This window comes from Ciconia boyciana, chromosome 19 (assembly GCF_034638445.1).
Source record: "Ciconia boyciana chromosome 19, ASM3463844v1, whole genome shotgun sequence".
Lineage (NCBI taxonomy): Eukaryota > Metazoa > Chordata > Aves > Ciconiiformes > Ciconiidae > Ciconia > Ciconia boyciana.
In genome coordinates this window covers 7,187,520-7,214,218 of record NC_132952.1, presented here as the reverse complement: position 1 = coordinate 7,214,218, position 26,699 = coordinate 7,187,520, and the positions used below count along the sequence as shown (strand labels likewise).

Here is a 26,699-nt window from a genome sequence, read left to right as displayed (position 1 = left end):
GCGAAGTCACAAATAGAGAAGTAGGCAAAACATAATTATTTATTACTTCTGTCGTGTTTTCATACCATCTGAGGAGCTATGCACTTTTGAGAAGTGCTGATTTTCACTCTTTCTTTAGAAAGCATTATTTATACCTGCTTGGTGACAGTTATTCTTTCAGAGTCCAGGAGCATCTTGAGTTATCATAAGAATCATGTAGTATATTTACTCAGATAACAATATGTAAATTTTGATTATAACAATGCAGTAACAATGCTATTTGTATGCAAAAATTAATTACTTTCTAAGAAATTACAAAAATCCTGACAATACATTCAATAAAACACGAATATAGTATATTCTAAACAATGTGCAATGGCAGTTTCACTTGCAAATAAAACCCATACTCATTAATACATTGGGGACCAAGTTACATCCTTGCTCTTCTTGTTGAACAAGAACATCTTCTCTCGGGACTGTGCAATATCTGTCCTTCTATCTTTTTGCTCTTGAACAAGAATTCCTACTCCTACAGCCTAAGAACAGCAGCAGTTGCCTTTTTAACTGTTACACTGACAAAGATCTGATACGGATGCTGCCAAAAGTACTGCAGTATGCATAACGGCATCATTAAATGAGTAAATTCCACACGTTTCTAAACAATGCAATAAGGCTTTGAGGGGCAAATTGCCTTGCAAGTGGATCAGCAAAGGGAAAAAACAAACAAACTAATTTTAAGGTGAAGTTTCCACAGCTTTAAAAGGATACCATGTGGCATGGTTACTTGTCATATGAGCTGCTAGACTCAAAAATTCATCTGTACCCTCCAGCTCTGTATTTCTAATTGCCTTACTATTAAAGATACAGCCATATATCTGACAGAAAGTGTAGTTGGGATTCCTGAAGCAGTTCACTAACATAACCTATCTAGTCCACACATCTGATTGAAGGTTATTGCCTCTGAATAGGACACACAGGGCTCTCTGAGCCACTGAGTTTCATCGTGGGGCATCCTGCAGGTGTGAGACAAAGTTTTACAGATCTGATTACCATGACACATAAGTGAGAAGACCAGTATGTAGGAAACATTCTAGGACTTCCACTCCCTGGAAGTACTCCCTCTCTCTTATGCAGTGCAAGACCTTCACTGATGAGGGAAGAAAAATGGCAGGTTTTGGTTGTCAAGATTCCTACTTCTGTATTCCACAAATATTTTAAAGCCTCTCAGTAGCCTTCATTTTTACCTGTTGATGGCAGTCACACACATGTAAGAGCAAAAGCAGAGCCTGGAGGCTGAAAGCTAGAAAGCAACTTTTGATGTGTATGCAATCATTGGCTCTTTTTAAGCAGATGCCCTATTAATCAGGAGTTGGTAAAAGTATAAAACTATGCATGGCATAATTGTTCCCCATTTGGAAAAGTTTCACAGTAATACTGAGACAGCCATTTTTCATTTTAATAACCAACTTCTTTGTATTCCACAAAAGGCTTGAAACAATTATTTTTCATGGCCTCACCACCAGAGTGCTACAGCAGTGCTGTAAGATGCAGGTTTTGAATGGCAGAGCAGCCTGCAAAAACCAGATGTTCTGGTAGCATACCAGGTATGACAGATACTGGTTAGTTTTGTTATCATGTTTGAAACAGTGGAAGAAACACACAAACTAGTGAAACTGCCTAAAGATTCATCTACTTCAGTATGTTCTCTATAAAGGGGTTAATATCAGCTGATTGAGAAAAAGGTGCAAGAAATTTTGCAACTGAGAACTATGGAGCAACCTGCTTACAGGAGAGGTTTTCTTTAGATCTAAACCAAGCTTCAGGAGAAAAACTTCTATTTTTGCTTCAGCTGACCTAGTCCTAGCATATGTGGAAGCCTCAGGTTTAAGAAGTTTCACTGTTTTGTGAAATTGTGTGAGTTATGTTTCCCATCTATTTCAGGTATTTTAATTTGCTTTGGCTATACTAGCTACTTCAAAGTGGACTAATGAAAAAACATAAAGATTGGGGTTTGTTAATTATGTGTATTAGATCTTCAGGTATTAGCAGATATTATCAGTTAAATTTTTAGTTACAAACAATATTTTTGTAATATACAGAAACAGATAAATTCATAAATCAAATAAGTCCACTTATTTCTGGTGATTTGCACACTCTTCCACTGAATACTATAATCTAGGACAGTTTCTGTATGTATTTGTATGCACATACAAAAAAATGAAGATTAAAAATGAAAAAGAAATTTAAAAAATAAAGATAATGCATATACAGTAGCTTCCAGCACAGGACTATATGAAGACATCAGAATTAAACACGGTGTTGCACACAGTAATGTGTGATTCTTCTGACAGATTTTAAAATGCAGCAGAACTGATTTGTCTAGTGAGATTTACAAAACAAAACCAAAAAACCCCACCCACCCCACCTGAAACAACCCTCCACCCTGTAAACAACCCTTTCCAATCTTCATAATCCCTCTTCATACAAGTAGTACTATATATCAATCAAATTTTTCACTGGAGAATAAGGTATAATTAGGTCACTGGATCAGAAACAGGAATTACCACAACAGTTGTATTTTTACAAAAGAATAGGTGTGGTGAAAGAATTAGTTATGTGTATATGTGGTTATACTCAGCATGTATAAACACATTTGGCCGGTCCAGTTTCCTTACCCGAATTCCATGGATTTAAAGAGGTGGCAGAGCACAGGCCTGTGGACAGAAATTCCCGTTAGCTCTCATAAAACAGAAAATGCATAAAAATTAGAATGCAAAAAAAAAATTAGAGATTCCTAGGAGAGGATAAGATCTGAATGTGTACTTTATTTAAGAAAAAATATTTAGGTACTATAATTATCCTGATACTAAAAGCATGTAAGAGAATTATAAAGAAGAAAAGCAGTATTTTTATGATAAGGCACATGCAATGGGAAAAAACATGAATTAGTTTATTACGATATAGTGAATTCACACAATTCTTCTAGTCCAATAACAAAATCTCAATGCCACTACTCTCTCAAAGAAACAAAATGTGATTTACTGTTTGTTATGAACCTCAGAACATTATTTTTGTTCCACAGATTTCTTCTGTATGATCCAGCGTTAGCTGAAAATTTCCCACAAAATCTCGTAAGATTTATGAATTTTCCTTAGCAAAAGGCTTCTCCTTTTTTCTTTTAATCCTTTATGTATCATACCTCCTGCTCCCCCCCCCCACCCCAGCCAGTAAGTAGTCATTCTTTTCCACACAAATTGTGGTGCATCCCCAAAAGGGCATCTCTGCTATGCGTAAAAGCAATCTCTAACTAAAAAAAAAAAATAAATTAAAAAAAATCATGCAACTTGCCTACTACAAATCTCCCTGAGACTTTTTGACTGAAATATTGCAGTAATGTGTGTAACTGCTTTTGAAATCTCTAGAAAACTTTGCAAATATCTAGTAAACTTGTGGTGTTTCTTAAGCACTTACATTTAATTAGTATTTTGCAGATAGGAATGCTAGATGAATCTCTAGCCCCAATCTCAAAAACATCCCTAACCTGCATACATGTGGTTCCACAGATTTTAATGGGGTAATTCCTGTCCACGATGTACATGCATGCATATTTCTTTCAGGGGTGGAACAGAAATTATATCCTCATGGTTACTGAACAGAATATAAGCAATTTCACAGAATCACAGAATCGTATAGGTTGGAAAAGCCCTTTAAGATCATGGAGTCCAACTGTAAACCTAACACTACCAAGCCCACCACTACACCCTGTCCCTAAGCACCTCATCCAAACGGCTTTTAAATCCCTCCAGGGATGGCGACTCAACCCCTTCCCTGGGCAGCCTGTTCCAGTGCTTGATAACCCTTTCGGTGAAGTAAAATTTCCTGATATCCAGTCTAAACCTCCCCTGGTGCAACTTGAGGCCATTTCCTCTCGTCCTGTCACTTGTGACCTGGGAGAAGAGACCGGCCCCAAGAATCCTTTATTCTAATTTCAGTAAATTTCTTATTTTGTTATTTGTAAATCTCAGGGAGAAGAATTAAAGCTTTAGCACAGCACATAGGTTATTTAAAAACAACCATTTGATTACTGTAAAACAAAGGCTTAACCACAGCAGGGTCTAATAGTTATTAATAACAGACAACCTGAATAATATCCAACCCACTTTGCTACAGTTTAATTGGCAAACCTATTATTTCTCTTACTAATTACAGGTAACCACACCTGCCTTCCCAGAAAGTGTGATGGCAAGTAGCTGTTTTGAATTCTGGGGACACAAGCAACTACTAGGGGGAGAGTTTGCAGAAAAAGTATTGGTCTCTTTAACCTTTTTTTAAAAAATTTTATTACAACATATTCTTTCTGGATAGGTTTTTAATTCAAAAATTGCTATAATGCTGTGGGGTTTTTTACCTTTTATTGTAAACCTACTTGGGTAGTAAGGTAATCTCACCTCTTAACAAAGTATAAATAAATAGGGGACACCCCCCCCCAGATTTAGACTTGTTGATAGGAGAAAAAGTGATGCAATACTGTATGTATACTTACTTTCCATTATTAAGTAATAATGTTTTAGTATGTGAGTGCTGATGTGAAATTATTCCATCTTGGTGACATCTGTCCTGCCTGGCTTACATGAGGCCCAGTCTGTAAAACAGAAATTGCATTTTTTAATGTTCCCTTATTTTTTGTTTGACTTGCTCTTTTCTGCAATGCCTTCCAGAGCAGAGATGGATGCTCATCCTGTGAGGAGACTATGAAAAGGCGGCTCTGGAAACTTTGGCGGTGCAAGTACCCTTATAAGCAACGTTAGAAGAAAGAAGTTGTAAGCCTACTGAATTGTCAGCCGTTGTCAAGGTCCTGAGGGGAAGATGGTAACACAAAGGTATTTACTGCCTGCTAGCCCTCTTGCGAGTAGCGTTTTAAGAGCTGCGGCCCTCACCCCCGCCCTTACTCGTGCTCAGCAGCCCAGACTTCCTACATTCAACATGGTCTCACTCCGGTGAAGGGTTATCCGCTCCTCCTCCGAGCCCTGCTCTCTGGGAGATTCTCTACCTAAATAACGTCGTTTGTGGCGTTGTGTGGTCGGCTCTGTTTTTCTTTTGTTCACGCCAGGCTTTTAAACCTTCGTTTTCGGCCTGCAGGGCCGGCCTGGGCGCGGCGGGGCAGAAGCGAAACACCCGCCCGCGGCCTTTGTTCGCGCTCGGGGAGGAAGCGCCCGAGAGCGGGGCCGAGCCAAGCCGCGATGGGCGGGAGGCGGCAGACGGGCAGCCGCGCGCGCCCCCCTTCCCGCCGCCCGCGGGACGGACTGACGGACTGACTGACTGACTGGAAGGGCGTTGCCCGCCCGCCCGCGCGCGCGGGGGGGGGGGACGCGGGGAGCGCGCACCGTGGCCGCGGCCCCGGCCCCCCCGGCCGTGCTGGCGGGGCCCCGTCGAGGCAGCGAGGCCTCCGGCGCGGCGGGGCCTGCGCTTGCCGTCGGCAGGGCAGTGGGGGTAGGGCGGGGCGGTGCCGGGGGCGGGGCGGGGAGCCGAGCCGAGCCGGGGTTTCCCGGCCGGGCAGCACGGGCGGGGCGGAGGGGGGAGGTTAACCGCGCCCAGGCTCTCGCTTCCCGATGGCTGCGGGGAGCTGAGCGGGCACCCAGCGCGCGAGGAGGAGTCGAGACCCAGCGACACCCCCCTCCCCCGCGGCTCTCTCCTTCCGACTCGACTCCCCGGCCGGCGCCGCTGCCTCCCCGGGACCAGCCGGGCAGAGCGCGGGCGGCTCCTCTCCTCCTCCGCCCCCTCCTCCTCCTCCGCCCCCCTTCCCCTCCCCAGGCCGGCGGGACGCGGGCAGGAGCCGCGGGCGACGGACGTACCGGCCCGGTTAATGAGCAGCGGCCGGAAGGGCAGGTAACCGTCTGAGGGGAGAGGTGGGGGCGGGGGGTCCGCACAGAAGCCTCGTCGCCCTCCCCTGCGCCTTCCCGCCGCCGCCCGGCTCGCCGAGCCCCCGGCCCCGTCCCGGCCCCCCCCTGAGGCCATCTTCCCGCCGGCGGCGGCCCCGGCTCCCCCCTCATCCCCGGTTCCTTCTTCCTCTGCGCGGCTGCGCCCGTCCCCCGCTCCCCTCCCCCGCTCTTCCTCCTCGCTGCCGCACTTCTCCTTTCCCTTCGTCCTCCCCTTCCGCCGCTCCCTCGGTTCTCGCGTCGCCTGGGCACCGGGCTGGGCCCCCCTCGCCGCGGCGGTGCCCTCCTCCTCGCCCACCCGTTCTTCACGGCCCCCGCAGGAGAGAAGGGCGGCTAATGGTTTGTCCACCTCTTAGCATGGCGGGGTTGGAAATAGCCCCCCTCCCCCGCGCTTCCCCACCTCCTCGGTGCTCCAGCTTCCCCTAAAAAAGAAGTGTGTTTGTAGCTGGAGGAGGAGGAGAAAAAGGTGGGGGTGGGACTGATTCTCTCTTGAAGGCTTTAAGGCGAAAAGGGAGGAGACCTTGGATCTTGCGGGGTTCCATTTTTAATTATAATTACGCTGTAGTGGTCTCTGTTAGACGGTCTGGGGTGTTTTCTGGTACGCGTTAAGATACAAAAGGCGAGTTTTCCCGAGCGATCTAGCCGGCAGAGGGAATATCTGGAGAGAGATTCAAGAAAAAGCTATGGTGTGTCTGCTGTAATGGTGGAAAACTGATTAAGAGGAGACGGGGGTGAGACAAACAGGGTAAGACTGCTTCCAGCAGCCCCCAGTCCAGTGAAGGGCTCGCAGATTGGGTTCATGCTGTGTATACTGGGGGAGGGAGGGGTGGAGAAGGTTTTGTTCTCTTTAAAATCGGAACCGAGGATGGATTTAGACCGCATATTTGTTGTTCCCCCATGTATTACGGTGCTGCATATTTTTGTGTGCCCGTAGCAGCAATAATGAAGATCATGGAGGGTGTTTGCTACAATAGAAAAATGGAGTTTTCTCCTCGGAAATGTTGTTAAAAATATTATTTCAACTCCCAGCTTATTATCGAAAGGATTTCAGTATTATTCTTCTTTATCCGTACAAGGGATATTTAAAGTGTAGGATTTTTAATTCTAAAGCTTTGTAGGAAATGAAGAGGTGTAAAGTCTTGTACGTAAATATGAAAGAGACGAGACGTTTGATTAAAAAAAAAAAAAAAAAGAAATCTTGTCCAGAAGAAAATCAGAATGATATAGAGGTTGTTGTAAGATGTCAATTTATCATTCCTGAAGATGAACTGAGGTTTTAACGAATGTGATATTTCATTATTGTCCAACAAAGTCATGGTTGGGATTCGTTATTTTAAATGAGGCATCCTTTCTAGGATGCCGACTGCCACGTTATTATGTATTGTCTCCACAGCAGAAAATAGGAGGAAAGGACTGTAAATGTAAGGCTGAAGTGATTATTGAAACAGCTTTTGAGAATAGTTGGCTCAACTTGGAGAGGTGATTTAAGACTGAAAAATTAAGCATTTTGCTACTGTAAAATATCCACACCTAATCGTGAGAGATTTATCCCATATTTTAAGCTGATCTACTAAACACTAGGATGTGAATCAAGACAAAATGCTGTCGATGTGTACGTGAAATACATGCGAGAAAACGAAGGTTTTATATTAAGATCTAGATTTGTCCTAGATGTAGTGTATTGGAGTTTATTTTTTTTCCTTGTGTGCTTTAGGAGAGGAGAAAGAGAAGGGGTGATAATAGTGTAGTTGTTTTGGTGGCTGCAGATTAGGCAGGGTGTGTGTTTGATTTTACTTTTTGCTGTGAATGAATGGATCTTTCTGTGCCTGGGCCCAATAGCTGCAACAAGATGGCGTTTGCAGCAAGGCAGCTCTCATTTTTCAACTCCTCCTCACCACAGCTTTGCCAAACTAGATCTTATTTCGTAATTGTATTTTAGATTTACTTTCTCGTTCTCTTCGCTTTCGTCTTTTTCGGGGTGGGGGTAGGAGGAGCATTTGGAATATTGTTGCAAGAAATCTGTGGGGTTTTTTCTTAATTTTTGTGAGCTTCTCCAGATAGGAACTAGGTGGGAGGAGTAAATAGTTTTATTGAAATGTTCACATAGGCTCTTACTGGATAAAGGGGTGACATGTTTTTCTTTTTTACCTTGCAGTGCCTGCTTAATACCGTCAAAATGTTCTGGGTTTTTATTAAGCCTGTTGCTGAAAAACAGTATTTTAGACCTAGAGCACAGGTATACAAAGACTCTGCTGGGGCTGTGTACTGTTGCTGGTTCTCTGCTAGCCAGGTAATCGTCAGACCCCGTGCAGACAGTTATCTTTCTGTAATACAAAAGAGTCTGCCGTCTGCTTCAGAATGCTAACGATTTGTGGAGGCTTTTGAAACTGCTTTTGACCCGGAATTATTGTCATACTGTAGGTAACTGTTCTTTTTATGGGAAAGGATAAGAAAGGTTTTGGGGATATTAAAACAGTTCTGTGTCTGAAGTACTGTATTTTAAAATGACATTACAAATTTCTGAAGCATTTAATGTGTGGTTTTTAGTATCTTTTAAGAAAAATGGACTTTCAATTTGTAACTTTTTTGATATTTCACTATAGTGCTAAGCTTCTTAACTTTGGTAGCCTAAATAAAATAGCTTGGTTAATATTTGATATATGGGACTTGGGCTTAAAAGAATACACTACCGAGCAAGAAAAATAAGAAATGCTTGTTATGTCTCCTGTATTCAAATGACCTCCAAACCTTTGGTAATATCAACCTTTTTAGTACTGTTTATCCATGACTTAATGTAAATCGGTTGTTTGTTAGTTTACTGTAATAGCCCAGCTGTAGTTCACGCAGAAGGAAGCTGGGAAGCAGAAGAGCTAATTTGCAGTTGAGGCTTGTGCTGTTGGTTTGGTGGGGTTTTTTTAAAAGAAAAAAAAAAAGCTGAAATTAGCTGAATGCATTTTACTCCTGTAGTATGTCAAGAACAATTTTTTAATCGAGAATACTTGTCCAATGAACTGTTAGTTCCATTTGATGGCACTTGTAATGTGCTGTTGAACTTGAAACTAGTTGTGCAGTTTTTTTGGTGCTACTACTTTGGCCTTTCAGTACAGGATCAGAAAGGAATAGGGTGAAGTAGGATTCTGCATTGGGCAAGATAAATTGTATTTATCCTTGTTTAGTCCTTGCAGCTGCTAGGTCAATATGTAGCAAGCATCCTACCGTGAAATCTTCAACAACATGTAAAGTTAGAATTCCACAGTAAATCCTAGCAGAACACTTTTTAAATCACCTCCATACCTCATGGAAATCTGAAAATGTTGTATTTAGACTTAATGAGAATTCCTCTTGTGGAAGTAACCAATAAAGTTTTGTATAATTAGGAAGTGTGTAGAATTTTGTGTAGCATTATTCTTAATATCATCCAAGAATAAACACTTTACGGCGATTAAAAATTTTAAAACTAGAACAATTAAACTAATATACTTAGAATAAGAAAATCCTTCAATTAATACAATTACTTCCAGGGTCCTTTAATTATAGTAGAAAGATATATCTTTTGTGTTTGTAGGATGCCTTTTCCTGAAATTAAGCAAGATTATGTTGGCTGCAGTGTGTAGTAACTTCCTGGTGCTTTGGAGGCTTCAGTTTGGTCATGTGGAAAACAATTATAACTGTTTCTTCTTAAATAGTTACTTAGTTATGATTTCTCAATCAGTGTGAAACAAGATGCCAATCCATATGAAACTTGAGTTGCTTTTGCAGATTCTTGTGGTGCCTATTGCTGTAGTTACAAATGTTAAGGAAGTGTTACATTTAGCTAGTTTTGTAGTTATTGCAATGAAAAATTTGAGTTGCTTGCTTTCTGTGAAACCAGCAATAGATTTGTCTTCTGTATGTCGGGCTCAGCTCATGTTTTAGTGAATTGGATTAAATTCTTACTGTCCATGGATTTTGGCTCTCAGCATTAGTGGATTGGTAATTGATATTCTCAATTTTAATATCCAGTTTTAGCCATATGGCATACCATATTGTTTCAAGAATTGCATTTAGCGCTACTTTGTTACTAGCAAGTTGAAATGAGAAATCATGCATTCGAGTGGTTGAAATATGCTTAGGTGAGTTGCCTTTGGAGTCTCTAATGCCTCTGTTCATGCCAGTATTTTGGTTGGGTTTTTTTTTACAGTATTTTACTGGTTATGTTGGGAAAAAATCTATAACCTTGAAAGCAACTAGCTTGTGTTATTGAAATGTTTCTTAAGCATGTGATTGAAGATAAAGTGGAAATTTTTTTAAGGGAGTCTCTTGATTACTCGAAGTGCAGACTCAAAATGAAAAGAATACATATTCCATTCAAAATGTTTTTTTTCTCCCCACTGATAATGTTGGAACTAGTATTAGCCAAGGTCATGATAGAAAACAAAAATACCCCCAAGCCCCTATGTTTCTATTTAACATAGTATCTCAATTTATTATTTCTTCACAGGGTGTCTAGTATGCTGGGGATTTTGTGTGCATGGATTTGTTTTTCACCAAACAGAAATGTATGCAGAATCCATAGATACTTGAGCCAACTGGTAGTTCAGCAGAACATTAAGAGGTCTTTAAAAGCTTTGAGCTGGCTATGAACAGTACCTTTACTTTAGATGCCAAAATAATCAACGTAAATTACTGTGGAAGGCTTCCTAGTACAAAAATATGGACACTCCAAAATAGGTTTTGAAGCAGAATACTGCATTTTTATTAAAGCACTAGAAGACTTCTAAGTAGAGAGAAAGGAGATGGTTAGACTTTGAAAAAAAAATAATACACATTTAAAAGTATATTTGGGAACATAAAGATCAGATGTTCTTGGCCTGTTTTTTGAACAGCTGACCTTCTAAAATGTGTTCTTTACAACTAATATCTCGTAAGACTATGTTCATTTGTATTAAATGCTTGTCTCCATTGCATTTATTGAAGTGGTATAGAATGTGTTATGATTTGTTAGTCTCTGCAAATATAACAAAATATTTCTGCTTGTCTGGAAGACTGCAGTTGGAACCTTGAGCGTACTAGGTACAGGGGGTAATGTTTGCCTTTCCCAGTATATTCTTAGACATCCAGGAATCTTTCCTGAACTCAGCTAGAGAGTAATGACATGACAGTATCCGTGCATGCCAGCTGGAAACAGCTAAGAAACGGTGTTGCTTGCTATGTATATCTTATGCTCGATGTTACTGGGGATGCTGTAATTAGATGCCTACATGATAACTTGTATGTGTAAGCAAAAAAAAAAAATTTTTTTTTTTTTTTGGGACATCATGGAAGTGTAATTTGTAGGGAGCCTTGGAAATCATAACTTTACATTCTGTCCAGGATTTTCAGCACTGGCCCAAGCACTCAGCTGTTTGGTTCTGAAAGTTTTAAAGTGGCAGAAAATAAGGATCTCACACAAAACATTACACATTGACCTGGCTCTTGACATTTTCGTTCATTGGGGGTGGGAATGACATGACACTGGACTAAGTGCTTGAGAAAGCAGTTACAACGCAAATACTTCAGTTGTTTAGATGTTGCCAGATTTAAGTCGTGTTGAAATCCAATACAAATAACTATAGCAGGTTTAAAATAGGAATGCTTTAGAAGATGTTGCAGGTGTTCAGAAGACCTGGCTTTGGATTAATGAATAGGTTACCCTCTCTCAGCTACGCCATGGTAATTATCCATGCCTGCACTCTTCAGATAAATGCAAGGTTATTCAAATAAGCATAGCCCTTTTTCATGGGCAAACAAATTAATCCCAGTATCTCAAACTCAGTGTAAGCTGAAATGATGCATATAGGTGACTCCTGTGGGTCAGCTAACGTTAGAAACTTGCTCATGAGTCTGAGCCCTGTTTGGCTTGTGGGCAAGCAGAGAATCTGTAGGTTAATATCAAGATCTGTGAGATTTCTGACTGACTTGAGTACTTGGGTAGACTTGTTTTAAAATTATTTTTTCTAAATTTTTTTGGCTTAAGAATTGTTGAAAACAAGGTATTTTGGTCACTTGTCACAGACTTCTGAAGATAAGAGCTATAGTTATTTTTTATTTGGTGGGACTGAAGGGTTAAAATTTGATCTTTCTGTGCTGTGTCTGTTTTGGAATCCTAAAAATGGATAAGTGAAAATGAGGCTGACGACTTGAAGAAGGTGATCTGAGGGAGCTTAAAGGAGACAAGATATAAGGTAGTTCTGTAATTGGTGGTGGTAAAGATAGGCTAAATCTTCACATTATTTTCATAGATAATATTTAGATCTTGATGAGGGGAAAAATTAGTAGCAGATAATAAAGTGACGGGAAAGCAAGTGATTGAAAGTCTAGTTGCCATTTTAATGTGAAATGTAGTTCATTTCTGTAAGTAGTTTGCATGAAACTGCTTCATTAAAAATATGTATTTTTATTTGATTAAGTAGAATTTCAGCCTGTCAAATCACTGCAATTTCTTAAGTTTTCTATGTGTAGAAAAGAAATACCTTCTATATGGCATAAGGATTAATTAAATTGTAGATAGCTAAATATTTTTTTCCTGTGCATTCCTACCCTGGTCTGAAGAAGGTTTGCCTAAAATTTCTTGCCAGTTATGTTTATAATGTTTTTCTCAGATGAGAATTTTTTGATGTCTTCTTGAAAACTGCAGTAATGCCTGCCAGCACTCCCAAAAAAAGAAAATATTAATTATCTGTAATTAGATGGATTAGATAATTTTTTGTAGCTTTATGTAATGCGGTCCTATATGAAAAACTATGTAAAGATTTTTGTCACTGTTTTCAGCTCTTTCTTCACCACCTCACCCCACCCACCCCCCCCCAGCAAAGCAGGGCGGGGGGGGGGGAGTAAAACCAAAATACTTCTCTCTGGAAACTCCTGCATGCCATCTCTCAAAGTAGTTGTGAATATTTTACCAGTTCAGGTATCAGTGGTGATTTTGCTCATGCTTATTACAATATCAAACTGCACTAAGTATGGGGGACTAAATAAAAAATTTTGCAAGGCTTTCTATATGACTTTCAGAAAGGCAAACACCCACAAAATTGACATCACTGACAGGAAAGCAATGCCTTACTTCTGTGGCTTGTTTTTTCGTCTGTTACAGTAGGCTTAATTACAGCAGCTGATGCCAGTTATTTTCTTTCTTTGTAAGAAAGAAAGAGAGTTTCTGCTTAACTATTGCAGGTGAGCTGTTAATTCTATACATCTTTATTTTCTTACCGCTTTTTTCTGGCCTTCTTGGCTATCTTGGGCTAAATTTAGGGAACCATCTTAAAAGTGTTCAGTTACATGTGCTTTGAGTTCATCCTGATATCTTAGGATTTATTGAAATCTGTCAATGAATAGAGGTTATCTGAAATCATTTGCAAAACCGTGAAGTTATTTGACAAGCTGAGTAGGTTTTGTTTTATTTTTGTGAAATGTGGAAACAAATTGCCAACACTGCTCTGAGAGAAGAATTTTTAGTTGTGCACTTGAAAATTGCAGTTTATCTTCCGTGGGAACCGAAATATACATCCCCAGTATTAATGGTGTATGCTTTACTGTAAGGACTTTCTCATCGGGAGATCCATGGTAAAAATATATCCAAGGATATATTTTACTAGACTTCTTTTTGCTGAGGGTTACTGGGCAGGCTGTTGAGCTCACAAATGTTTTTGCAGGTTATGTGGTATGCTTGTATCTGTCCAGATGTTGTGCCTTGCAGGCTACCGCCTGAGGTGTTGCTGCCCTTTTGTAATTGGTGGGGAATGGTGGCTTTCTTCTGGAATTGAAGAAATTAACTGCCCTGGTATACTCTCTTTTAAAATCAGAACACTTTGTATTCAGTCCAGCTGTTTGGACTTTTGTAGGCATTTGAGGGATTTATCGAAACCTTTGAGGGACAGGAGCTGGGTCAAAGCTCCGAGGCTAAAAGCATACAGAAGATGGTATGAATGTGCCTTTTTGTTGATGCAGAGATCTTAAAAGTTAATGCTTGTTATCTTCAGTAGTGAAATTTGTAATGCCAGGCAGAAATGTTCACTCTGTAAACAGCTTTGACCAGAAGTTCCCAAACTTATTTCTTAGTTTGATATATCCGTAATACTAATTTTCTAGTAAGATCTTTGTGGTGGAAACTAGTGCAGTAAGTCTGTTTTTGCCATATACGTAAAGTTCTGTTCCATTTAAGTTTATTTAAATTGTTGAGCTGATACATCATAGTTAACACCAAGTGGCTGAAGGTGTGTGTTGAACATAGCAATGCTTGAATCTCAAAATAAAAAAAGTAAACTTATGTTTCAGTATATAAAATACCATGACTTACAACTGCATAATGCAAAATTTAGTATATGTTTTGTTTCCAGTAAATGAAGTAATAGCGCTCAACAAAGCAGGCCTACGCATGCTTCAAGATGCTGAGAAGAAATCTGTTTATGGTCCTCTTGGATTTTTCCTGTTTAGTTCCTGTTTTCTTCAGATAGCCTAACAAATGTGTTTGGAGGGGGGTGGTGGTAATTTTTTTCTGTTTGTCTAGAAAAACAAAGCAGACGTGATAGTCTGCTGAAACCCTTGGTACCCAAAATAAGATTATACTGTACTAATTAAAGAGCTCTCTTTGTTGGAACATATGTTTGATATTCCTGTTGCACATTCTTTGTGAAGTGGTAAAATACTGAAGATACACTGCTGTCTATTTAACAAAGGTGTTGTCTGTACAAAGATCAAGAACGGTTCGCTTGATGCTTATGGCAATTTAATTATGCTTCAGGTTACCGAGTCCTGGATTTCACTACAGGTTGTCAGATATTATCTGGCTAGTGCCTGAAAACTTACTGTAGAAGTTAATATACAGTACTTCGGTTAAAAGACTGTATAATACTTAAAGAAAATGAAATAATATTGAACAGGAACAATTTAACAGATTTAAAATCTTGACGAAGTAGTGTATCTCTAATAGATGCTTGAGAAGTTGGGGAATTTTTTTTTCATGTATGAAAAATTAAATATCATAGAAACTTTGGACAGTCAAGTCAGATTGGTTAGTTCAACTTACTGTCTTTCTTTATTCTTGTGCCTACAGACAATAGGCGAAGCTTCAGCAATTCAGGAAGTACTTTGGTTTGTCCTACAAAAAGATTCATTGCTAATATATGGGCAAGGTGGAACTTGTGCAGAACCTGCATTTGGGGCTTTAATATCTGGGCACAGTAGTTCACAGTTGTGAGTACTTGGGTATCTGATTATTCAAAGTCTCTCATTAGTCTTGAATTTGACATACTATGAACTCAGGATATCCAAGATTCAATTATGTACTGATTTCAAAAAGAAAAATTTGTAACCTTATAATCAAATGGAGTACAGTATCTTGAAGTAAAGGAGAAAACATCTTAAAAACACTATAAACTCAGAAACTTTGAAAATAGAATTAAATTATTCCAAACAAATCTTAGGCAAGTCCTTAGATGTGAGAAGATGCCCAGTAATCTTCATGTTTGCTTCTAGTCTGACTCTTCTCTCTTCCTTTTAACTCATATTAGAAAATAGAACTCATACTAAATCAGGCACTGGAAATTCCACTTTTTGTTTGCTACCCTGGGGATCAAATATAAAGCATTTGAAAAGGTTTTCTTGAGATAAGATGGGATGTTAAACTGCTAGCTAGCAGTGACTACCACTTTACCTGGATACATACCATGGAGAATTCAAGATTTAATTCATTTGGTTTTGATTTCTCGGTCTAATTTATCCTGTAGTAATTTTTTTGTTCCATATCCTTGCAGTTGTGAATTAAACTCAGAAGGGCTCACTCTGGGGAAGCCAGTTATTGCTGCCCTCTGTCACAAAAGGTGGCATAGACATCTGCTGTTCAGCAGCTGCCTTGCCAGTTCACAACTTAGCATGTTAAGGAACCCAAGATGGCAAATAGTTTATTACCATGCGCTGTGCTGCAAAACTGACAGTTTGCGTTCTAGTTAATGAGCAGCTTGGTTCTTACAGAAGATGAAGAAACTTATAAAAGCAAGCTGAAGTTGGAAACAACAAAACTGTGTTTTTCCCAAGTCGGAATCCTTAATATTCTGTAGAAGGTGGAAGTGGCCTGTCTTCAAAGCTCTCTCCTCTTTTGTTTTTAAAGGACCAAGTTGATATATTGTCTACTGCAGTTAGTGTGTTTTCTGTTTTAAAGACAAACTCAAAACCACACTCCCCTCAAAAACCCAAATAGTTTTGCACAATAATAGTGTCCAGGGGCCCCAAATAAACATGAAGCAGTGCTTGTATAAAGGGAGTGTGCAGAGGATCAAGGAAATCAGTGCAGAACCTTAAGAGTTACAGATTTCAACTAACCTTACTGGCTTTGTTAAACAGACTTTGCTTTTTTCACTTCAATTGCACATATATTTTTCCTAAAACAGATCGGATTGTCTTCTGATGTTTTCATTTTTGTCTTTCTTAGTTAATTCCCGCCCTGGTTCCTAACCCTAGTAGTACTTTACTTGTTTTCCTTTTGTTATATTTTCCTCTTTATTTTGATCACCTAACCAGATGCATTCTATCTAGAGGAGTACAACTGCTACTTACAGACTAATGCCAGAAGCTTTAAGAGGGTTAATGCAGTACTCTGGAAAGAAGAACGTCCAAGGGTGAAAGCGAGTATTTCCTGCTGTAATTTTGTGCTTTCTGTTGTGATATTGTCCCTGGGTTGTACTTGAAGTTTAACTTTCATAGCAGCATTAAGCTTTGTTGCATTGTCTGTTCCCAAACACCACTTCTCAGTCTAATGTCTTCAAGGTCTCCTGTGCTACTCTACTTTTCAGTCTGTCAACCTTGCTTTTCTTGTTCCTGTTCTTCTGTACCTTAACTTATTTTGTATCAACAGTACATATCAAAATACAGCAATTGCTGGGAGAAATCAATGAGCTACGAAGGGGTATAAATCATTGCTATCAAAACTAATGGAACTGCTTGCACATTGATTGAAGATGGGTTATGTTGATTGCAGGGCTAGAGAACAAAGCATTGCTCAGTCTATTTTGGGTAAAAAGATTAGAGAAGTCATGCCGTATTTTAATCTCTACTGAGTATTCTTTTATCTGCTGTATGCCTGTAGTATGTTTTGTTGATTTTTAACATCCACTGAAATACTTTTTATCTTCAGACTGGTGCTGGAAAGCAGTTATTTCATGGCGTAGCTTAACTTCTTTCTAACAGTGCTCTGTTAATCTCTTACTGAAGAACAGTGTGCTGTTTGAACGCCTGAATTATTATTTCAATGAAGTAAATGTATTATTTTAATTAACTGAAGCTTGGATAAGATCTTTAACACAGTTGTAAAGAATGAATCTTTTTCGTTTAGATGACCTCTGAGGCTGTTTTGTACAGCCTGTGTAGCAGAGGCACAAAGAGAGCAGACGGTTTGTTCAAATGTCTTAACTACCATATTGTTGTTGAGGCAGGATGTGATGGTCAGAGGGTAGTTATCCAGTCTTGTCCAGCCTGTCTCTAAGATGGAGGTACCTTTGCTTCTATTGGACTTTTAAAATTATTATTATTTTTACAAAAGCTTAATACAGTAAAGCTTGCTTACTTTCTCAGAGTCGTTCTAAGAGCAGAAAGAAGAATCCATGTTACTGAAGTACTCTTTCAGGATTCGATCTTAACAATGAAAAGCATTTTGGGTGGAACTCTTGATCCGTATGGTAAAGCACAATTCGGGTTTGATAGAATATAAATTATCTTGCTGCTTCTGGAAACATAATGTGTGTTTCATTAATGCTTTGAGAGCCTTAGTGCAGTGAGATATGTAAGCATGTGAGTATCTCAAAGTCTGTGCCTACATGCATGGATGAGGGGGATGCTTTTCAGAAGCAAAATTGTCCATAAAAGACAACCATATATCTGTAAATATCTCCCTTAGCTCAAGAATAAGGGTATGTTGATTTGCTTGGCTATTTCTTCTAATTTAAAATGGTTTGACTTTTAAGGATGTAAAAAGTAATATTGCTAAATGTAGCATTCTGAAAGTTAGTTGTATTTTTAAAAGGGTGTAAATAGGAAGCAGCTGATTCTCCTTTGACTCAGTTGACTCTTTACTAGCTGGCATATGTAGAATGAAATGGATGATTCATCTTCTGTTGATAAAATAGTTGAGCTGAAATTTATGGAAATACAAAATACAATAATAGGAATTTCTACTAATTTTCTGTGCTTATGCATGTACACAGTCTTACTGGTTTTTTATTAGTATTTTTCATGTCTAATTTTGCTATTTTTGTTTGGGTTTTGCTTCTGTTTTTTGTTTTCTAAATAAGTGATCACATAGCCCATTTCCTCCTCTAATATAATAAATATTGTAGTGAAGATCTTATTGTACCTACTGATGTCACTGTAATGGTAATATCTGAAACAATACATGGTTTTTAACAAGGTTGAGAAGATCATGTCAATACAGATGTGTTGGCAAACAGAGCTGAGACAAATACTGTTCAGGCTTTTGGAAAATACTTGTTCTTTTACACTTTAACCCTCAGTCAGTGGCAGTTGACCCACCTGATAGATTTCATTGTAATCTTCAGGATTTTGGTAACAGGAGGTGTTGTAATCACCTACCTCTGCACCAGGTTTTGCATCTAGCTGTTCATTTGCTTGTGAATTCAGTGCAACATGATCCAGTCGCATGCTGTGCTCTCCTCAGCAGCTACTGTGAATTATTTGGGGAGAGCTTGAGCAGAACATCGTTGTGATGGAGAAATACATTAATCTTAATGAGGACTTCTTGAATGTATTTAAATCACAGAAAACGAACTGAAGACCTACTGGAAAAGTGGTATACCCAAAAGTGACTTTTAAAAAACAATCTTTGGAAATGTCATGAGAATTGACAAGAATTATGTTTCTTAATAGGATTGCAACTTACTATAGGCATGTTCTTAAATTGTGGATTACAAACTTGTTTTGATACCTGAACAAATGTGTTTCTAATGTTGACTTTTACTAAAAAGAAACAAGTATATGTATTTAGATGTGTAATGTGTTTTCATTTGCTATGTTATGATTCTGTCACTGACTTGTCACACTGGGATGATGTATAAACTGGTCCTACAACAGTGTGCTTCCATTTCTGGCTTCTAGGAGAAAATGTACTGTTTATAGCTTGCATTCTGAACTGCCGTAAACCTGCCACCTATAGATTCGGCTGATCTAGATGAAAGATTACACATTTTTTGAAAAGATAATATCCTGATACTGTGGCATTACTTTAGGTCCCCTGGAGAAGAAATAATGGATTTCTTGTTTTGTTTCTGGGGGGTTTTTTTGCATTACTTCAACTTCTATGCAAACACATTGCTGATAACACTTCACACGCCAGACAACCTTCCTATATCTGACTGATTTGTGCTGTAGTTTTACCCTTGTCTTTTTCCTCTTTTGCCTCCTTAACACTTCTAAATCCAAACTATGAAACTGTTCTCATTATTAGCAGCTTTCCAGATAGCTCCTGCTAGGCATGTTTTGTTCCTCTTAAGTAAAGCTCTTAAGCATTCCTGATGCTAAAGGGCTTATGTCAAAAAATGTATTTCCTCAAAAAATTACAAAAAGTAACTTTAGCACAATTCCAAGGGGATATAAATAGTTACTGTGATTTAAAAAAAAAAAAAATTTTGGAAGGAACAATGGTATCTAGACAAATGGCACAAAGCCTAGTTGATTCATATTAGTGGGCCTGAGAAAGTAACTAAAAACTTTTTGATTTGTCTCTAGCAGTTAAAGTGCAAAATGGTGGTGTTTGGGTTTTCTGGGATTTTTGGGTTTTTTTGCCTGGTAAGACCTAGTTTTTGTTTCTGCAGCTCATGAATAGTTAGTTGTGTGTTATCAAGAAGGTGTTTGGATCCAGCAATATTTGGTTACATACTCTAACCTTTGTAGCTACTTCTCTGTTCATGGCAATAATATTAATTCTAAATGGTGAGAAATATGGTGTGTGTCAGTGGCATTAGTATTAAAGTAGGACTGTGATATCCCTGTTGTGCATGTGCTCTGCCCTGTTTAGGTAAACACAGATTCTGGTCACTTCATTTCACAAATGAAGTGAAAATGCCAGTAAAAACTGGAGGTTAATGGTAAAAGAGTTGAAGGAAGCAATGAAAGATGACAGCTGAAGTAAGGAACAACTGTTCAGTAAGGCTCTGCAGATGGAAGCATCTAGTAATAAATGCTTAGTCATTTCTGTGTTGGTTAATTAATAGTAATATATTCTCCTTCAGTGCTGCCTGGGTTTTGTTTTTCAGTCTGAAGGGAGATGCCTAGTAGTATGTGACAACAAAATTGCTTGGGTTTGGATAAGGGGATACTTTATTAAGTGACAATTTTCAATAACTTATTTTTCTGATAAATGTAGCTAGAAATTTATGCACAAGCAGGTTCTAAGTTTTCCTGGCTTACTGTGGGGATTTTTTTTTTAATTGTAAGATCAGGAAAGAAGACAGCCAAAAACATCACTGGCCAGTTTGATTAAATTGATGCAGTTTATCGGTAGACATGTTGCTCTTCAGAAGGAGTAATTGCATATAGATAATTTTGAACACAGGAATAAAACCTAGAGTATTGGCTTTTGACATTCTTAATAAATAAAAGTTTGTTGAAAACTGATACTAAATATCAGTAATTCTTGTTCTTAAAATAAGTTAGCTTCCTATGCCTGCCACTTATCAGGAAGTGTTAGAATGGTCTTAAATGTGAATTTCTTTCAGAGCAAGGCAGAAGAGAAGAGATGTAGTTAGGAAACCTTTTGACTTGGGTCGCTAAAGTACCAACAGTTATTACTATTTGTGAACTACTTCAAAGATCTCCTAAGACCCCTCTTTTTAAAAAGTGTGATTTTAAGCATTTGGCTTTAGGCATCTGTTAAACTTGTAATAATCCATTCTTTTATTTTTTACATAAATTCTCTGCTGTACTTAGAATTAAGATTTCTTTTTTTAATAATGCATATAGCTTGCAGATGCATTTAGAAACGATTAATGGCGTGACCTGTTACAGTCCAGATTTTTATGCTTAAATATTGCATGAGTATGATTTTTTTTTTTTCCAAATGTAGGTCATGGGATTAGCATCAGGAAATGTGAGTACTTTGGCAACATGGGGATGCTGTCTTCCATGAAGACAGCTTGAGTTTGTTCACTGTTGGTGGCAGAAGAAGACAGGCTATTTCACTACAGAGCTGTTTATTGCAAGCATGTGTCCCTGCCATGATCTTAAGCATTGTTGTCTGCTGATTATTCTGTTTTGAGAAAGTGGTAAACTATCCAAAAGGTTTATTTTCCAATACTTGTTAAGCATAGGGAGTGATGAGTCCTCAGGTCTTAGAAAATCTAGGCATGCAAGCAAAAGCTGATGGATTATGCAAAGCAGATATAGCTAGAGTTTGGTGGTTTTCATTAGATGTTCTATTGCTTTACTGTGTGGTAATAACCTCTGGCATATTGAGGAATTTGCAAAGAGAAGTGATCTTCTTTTGTGTGAATTATTCTGTAACAGTTTTGGAGGAGACAAAAATACAATGTTTCTCTGAGACAGTAATTCAAGTTTAGGATTTTTAATGTGCAACTGGCTTATTGAATTCTGGCTTTGCAAGGTCTTGCAAGTTTTTAAGCTTTATTAATATCTGGCTTCTCACCTGAATTTTCTGAAATAATGGCTTAATTTTTTTTTTCTTTTTTCTGAGTACTAGCAGCTATTTAGGGTGGATGGGTTTTTGTGGGTTTCTGAAGTGCTAAAACTGCTGTCCTCACTGCTTAGTTGAAGGCAGTTTGATGGATGGACATGTTGACTGGTCAGAAGCTGTTTCATGTAGATCTGTTATGCCTGGATTTTCCTGTTGTATGTGCTGTTTTGTGTGAATAAGGTTACAGGATGAAGGAATGTAGCCAGAACTTTGGAAGGACCCTAGAACTGACTTTAATTGTTTAGCCAGCAATTTTCCTGTGTTCTATGCAGCTATGAGAAATTTATTTTCCTAATGCAGTCTTCTAGATATGTCAAGCAGAATAGAAAAACTGCACAAACTTCTTCAGGAAGAAAGCACTTCCAGATTTCTACTACTAGGAATGGAGGGGGGGGGGGGAAAGGACATGTCACTTGTAATCTTAAAGATCATAGCTCCTAATAGGGCTGCAACTTCATACTGTTAAGTCATGAGCGGAGCTTGAATGTATTTTCCTCAAAGTCTTGTGCATGGGAAACAGGTGAAGGATTTAATTTACCAGAAAAACTTGTCTTTGGACAGAGCAAGCACAACAAAACTAATTTTTTAGAATCTTGCATTACCAGGTATTCTGCAGGGGTTTTTTAATGCACAAAATCTGTTAAGTATTAACATTGGTGACCCTTGTAGAAAGCTGCCTAGTTAAAATGGGACCTGCAATTCAAGAATTGAGTTATATGTAATAATGAGGCATATGTGAAATCAGTTTGTTCAGTTACAGGTATTTTTAGCTTATGTAATTATTATTTTGTACTTGCATATGATATTGAAAATGGAAATTTTCAATTAGAAATTAGCTCTTTAACCAGCTAATGTAACTGTTACATAATGAGCATTAACACTTATCGATCTGATATTTGCTTCTTTTGTGTGTACTTCACACTAATATACGGAAAAATGTCTACTGAGCACAATGACTGTTTCACCTGGAAACTTGGCAGTTCTTCAACACAAGAAGCAGCCAGTACCTCCCACAGAAATGGTCCAGCCATGCTAGCCTTTGACTACAGAAGTGTTTTCAGTAAGTTTTCGAAGGAGTTGTACAATCTAGCATTGTTCCTACTAGGGTAATCTGTTTTGCAAATCTGTTAGTGAGGTATTGCTTGCTTTTCAAAGCTTGTGTCCTTGGAAATTATAGACCCAGCAGATGATTCCCAGAAAGAAGACATCAAATAAATGAGAAGGAGTTGTATCCATTCACTTGAGCATATTTAGATTTATGAATTTGTAATTATTTTTTTCATACTTCTATAGGCTGTCCTTCAAAGCTGCTCTTGTAGGAGGTGACAGCAAAGACTAGGCTTTCTGGAATACAGATCTGTACTCAACAAGAAAAGTCTGGACTAGACTTAACTCTTGGAGGAGCACATACACATGCAGATACCAAAATGTCCTTCAAATTTCCAGCTGTCTGATAGAACTGTTTATGTTGATAGTTAGGACCAAGCCATCAAACTGAGGATAGTTGGGTTTTTTTTGGGGGGTGTGGGTGTTTTGTTTTTTTTTTTAATACAGAATAGTCTTGAAGCATAGCTTTAAATTTCATACTTCTAATTACTGTTGCCTGGTGGCATAATTGGAATTTCATGTTGTTGGTAGTGATTTGGAAAGGTCATGTAATCTCTTGGGTATCAAGATACTGTTCTGTGCTAATAATCAGCTATGTAGACTGTAAGAAATAATTTTAATAAACTGACTTGCAATTCCCAGTTTCACAGATGTTATCTCTACCATGTAGTTGATACTTTATAGTGGTGATAAGTGTTGGGTACCTGAACAGAAGCATCTGCATGCTAAATTAGTGACTGCCTGCCTACATACAGCTGTCCTTGCTGGGTGTAGGATGCATCCTGTTCAGAGGGGTGCATGTTGGTAAGGAAGATATACCAGAGCAGCAAAGTAACTTCATTTGAAACTGTTGTTTCACCTTAATAGTAATATTGATGTTTGCTAGTAGGTTTTTGGTTGTTTGGGTGTTTTTGTTTTGTGTCCTGTCCCCCCCCCCCCGCCCCGTGAAATCATCTCTGGTTGAGTGCTTTGGATAAAACAACCTTCTGTGCCACTCTTGCAGGAGGTTGTGTTATGCAAGAAATTTTTAAAATTCAAGTAGTGTAATGGTCATGGAAACTAGTTTTTACTAGTATTGATTGAGATCTGCTTTAAACTATGTGATAAAGCCACGCAAAATACATGTCTGTACAGAAGATGGCACACAATGATAAAATGCCCCTCTGAGCCTTCTTCAGGCTGAACGTGTCTCTCAGCCTCTCCTCATATGAGAGATGCTCCAGTCTATTAATCATCTTCAAGGCCCTTTGCTGGACTCTCTCCAGTAGCTCCATGTCTGTCCTTGTACTGGGGAGCCCAGAACTGGACACACTACTCCAGATGTGGCCTCACCAGTGCTGAGTAGAGGGGAAGGATCACCTCCCTTGTCCTGCTGGCAAACGCTCTTCCTAATACAACGCTGGATGCTGTTGGCTGACTTTGCCACGAAGAAGCATTGTTGGCTCATGTTCAGCTTGCAGTCAGCCAGGACCCCCAAAACATGAAGTAGTGTGCCTCTCCTCGGGACTGGTTTGGGGTGGGACCCCTCCTGCAGCTGTGCTGTAGCTCCCCCTGCTAAAGAGGAACTGGTGTTGCCTGTGCTGTGTCCACATGCATACAGCAAGGGTAGCTGCTTAGGAAGCCTGGTTAAACCTTGTTCCAGGGGCTGAGCTAAACCCTTGGTGGGTAGGTGTCTTGTTTGATGTGCCATGCCGTGCCTGGCCTCACGTCAGGTTATGTATGACTTGATGGTGTGTTTTAAGAAGCTGGAATGCTTTTGCTGCAGTTCAAATATTGGCCTTTGGCATCTAGTGAATGTACGTGTAAAGCAGTCTTAAGAAGGTGTGCAGGTGGAATTAACATCCAGAATATTTGGGTTTAAGTCTCTTATTGAATCCATAGGTCAAGAAGAAAAACATGTTTATGCAGCTAATGGCTTTGGAGAGGGCTACAGTGCGTGTATTTCATCTTCTTAGGAAGCTGCTTAATTTTGGAGGGTTGTTCAGATTTGCTAGGATGTTAAAGTAAAATACTTCTGAATGCTTTCCCTACTGTTCAAAGTCCCTTTTCTTCCTTTCTTCCCTCTTCTCTTCCCTGCTTTCCCCAACCTCGTGAAAAAAGTTGTAGTCTCTTCTGCAGAAGAGTCTTCTTCATATGAAGACTTGTGTGCTGGTGGGTGTTGGAGTTGAGATGAATTTTTAGGCAGGGTTGTCACCTCAGTGTAACTACTTCAAAATCTTTAAAGAAAAAAGAATATTAGGCTGACAGCATTTAGTGAGTACCTGTAGTAGGGAAGCTTTACCCAGAAGTGATGATGCTTTTGCCTTCTGGAGTCACTCTATTGTTTTTTAGTCCAAACTGCTGTGGTTCTTTACTTGGAGCAGAAGGCTATGGGAACATGGGGACACTGGGTATACGAACCATGTGTAGGGCTGGCTGACTTCCAGGTCCTTTGGTGTAAAGGTTTAACCACTTGAACCATGCTTAAAAGTATTCTATGGTACTTTTTGTTCTCTCCTGTTTTAGAAAGCCCAGTTCTTGATGTTGAGAACCTCAAGCTCTCAGATAAGCAGGGTTATAAGGGCTGATTAAGGCAGAGTGTATGAAGCTTGTTATAAGAACTCTTTCTTTGCTGAACCAGTACTGTGGTGCGATGAATGAGTTGGCCTGTAATTTTCATGTTGCTTTTACCAGGCTACATTTTAGCTAAAAATGGAAGCTTGTGGCAATGCAGATCTTTTTTTTTTTCTTAAGTAGCTTGTCTACTTTTCTTCTTAAATGAGCTCCACCTTTAATATAGAATTGAAAATATCTCAGTTGCCAGGATTGCATTCTGCAGGCATCACAGGATGCTTTCAGCATACTGAACTGAAAACTTAACTTGGTTTGAAAAATAAACTAAACTTTGTGGAAAAGTTTGCTGTTATGCTTCCTTACTCTTCTTGCAGGCTGGTTAAAGTAGCTTTTTTGTTTTGTTTTTGTTTTTCTTTTTTGCAGAAGGCATATGAAATCTGCAACACCTCTCCTGCATTAATGAGGGTGCAGCACAGGACAATAATGGTGTGTGTTTTGGCCTTTGCTATTGTGTATTCTGTGTGCTGTTAGTGTTCCAGCATAACTTTACTTGTTTACATTTCAGGTAATTCTTTCAGAATTTCATTAGATTTCATTATCTCTGCAGTGTGGGCAAATTTTCCTGTCAAGACTTCTGAAAGTTGAATACAGTTGATCTTTTTTCAGAACTTAAAATGGTCATGTCATGTGTTTGTCTTTTGGGGGGATGGAGTTTGGCCTCTAAGTGTGAGTTACTGTTTTATGTCTAAAAGTGTGTTGTTCTGGCAGTAACAAACAAAACTGCTTACACTGTGATGGTTTCATAATCACAGTATTAAACTGTTCATCTGTAAATGAGCTTGGATGAGGATGACCCATATCCTAAGTAGCTTAACCTCCATACCAGACACTGAAGTGGTTTGTAAATTTTCCAGCTAACAGTGAACTGTAAAATCAGAAAGATGAATTACATGTAAGCATTTCAGTTTAAAGTATATGAAGTAGTAGACTGGCTTTCTGATTTAAGATTATTTTGCTTCAGTACATTCTTGCTTTGTGCTTAGAATAGTCTTCCACTGTCCTGATGCAGCGAGTTTGAAGATGTACGCTCAGGTGTCCATTGACATCACCTATAGCCCTTGTCTTGCTGTGTGATAGAGACAGATCACAGATGTTTTGAATGTATAAGTGGTTGTCAATGTTTCAAAGCTTGGGATGAACTATAATTATTACTTTGTGCTGCCAGAGGAAAAAATTGTTCTGAAATTTCTTACAAGAAGTTTTTTCACCTTGCTACAAAGCTGATTTGTATGTTAAATCATTACAGTCTTCCAGACTGCAAGTGTGTGAGTTACTTAATGTGTCAATTTTTACTTTTTTACTTTTTAATATCTCTAGTGATTAGAAGTTGTAACTCTTCTAGAAGAGTGTTG

The 26,699-nt window shown here is 39.0% G+C and overlaps 2 protein-coding genes across 26 annotated transcripts in view; one reads left to right on the top strand and one right to left on the bottom strand.

Annotated features, from left to right (window-relative positions):
* The window catches only part of LOC140661493 (uncharacterized), a 41,752-nt gene extending 35,399 nt beyond the window's left edge, over positions 1-6,353 (bottom strand). For 6 of the 17 annotated variants that reach the window (XR_012045789.1, XR_012045792.1, XR_012045791.1 and 3 more), the window contains exons 1-3: positions 5,030-6,036; positions 4,523-4,621; positions 2,655-2,693 (exon numbers count right to left, since the gene is read on the bottom strand). Coding sequence is in view for 6 of the 17 variants with exons in the window: in XM_072883710.1 (XP_072739811.1) it covers positions 2,655-2,693; positions 4,523-4,529 (46 nt within the window). In the remaining 11 variants the exon portion in view is untranslated. Of the gene's footprint in view, positions 1-4; positions 2,694-4,522; positions 4,622-4,809; positions 6,037-6,106; positions 6,291-6,315 lie in introns of those variants that run through there. The other 11 variants (XR_012045793.1, XM_072883710.1, XM_072883711.1 and 8 more) reach the window with 11 other exon arrangements.
* The window catches only part of GNB1 (G protein subunit beta 1), a 45,890-nt gene continuing 24,917 nt past the window's right edge, over positions 5,727-26,699 (top strand). For 2 of the 9 annotated variants that reach the window (XM_072883704.1, XM_072883694.1), the window contains exon 1: positions 5,728-5,865. The gene's annotated coding sequence lies outside the window, so the exon portion shown is untranslated. Of the gene's footprint in view, positions 5,866-6,136; positions 6,255-6,434; positions 6,661-25,710; positions 25,853-26,699 lie in introns of those variants that run through there. The other 7 variants (XM_072883697.1, XM_072883700.1, XM_072883699.1 and 4 more) reach the window with 7 other exon arrangements.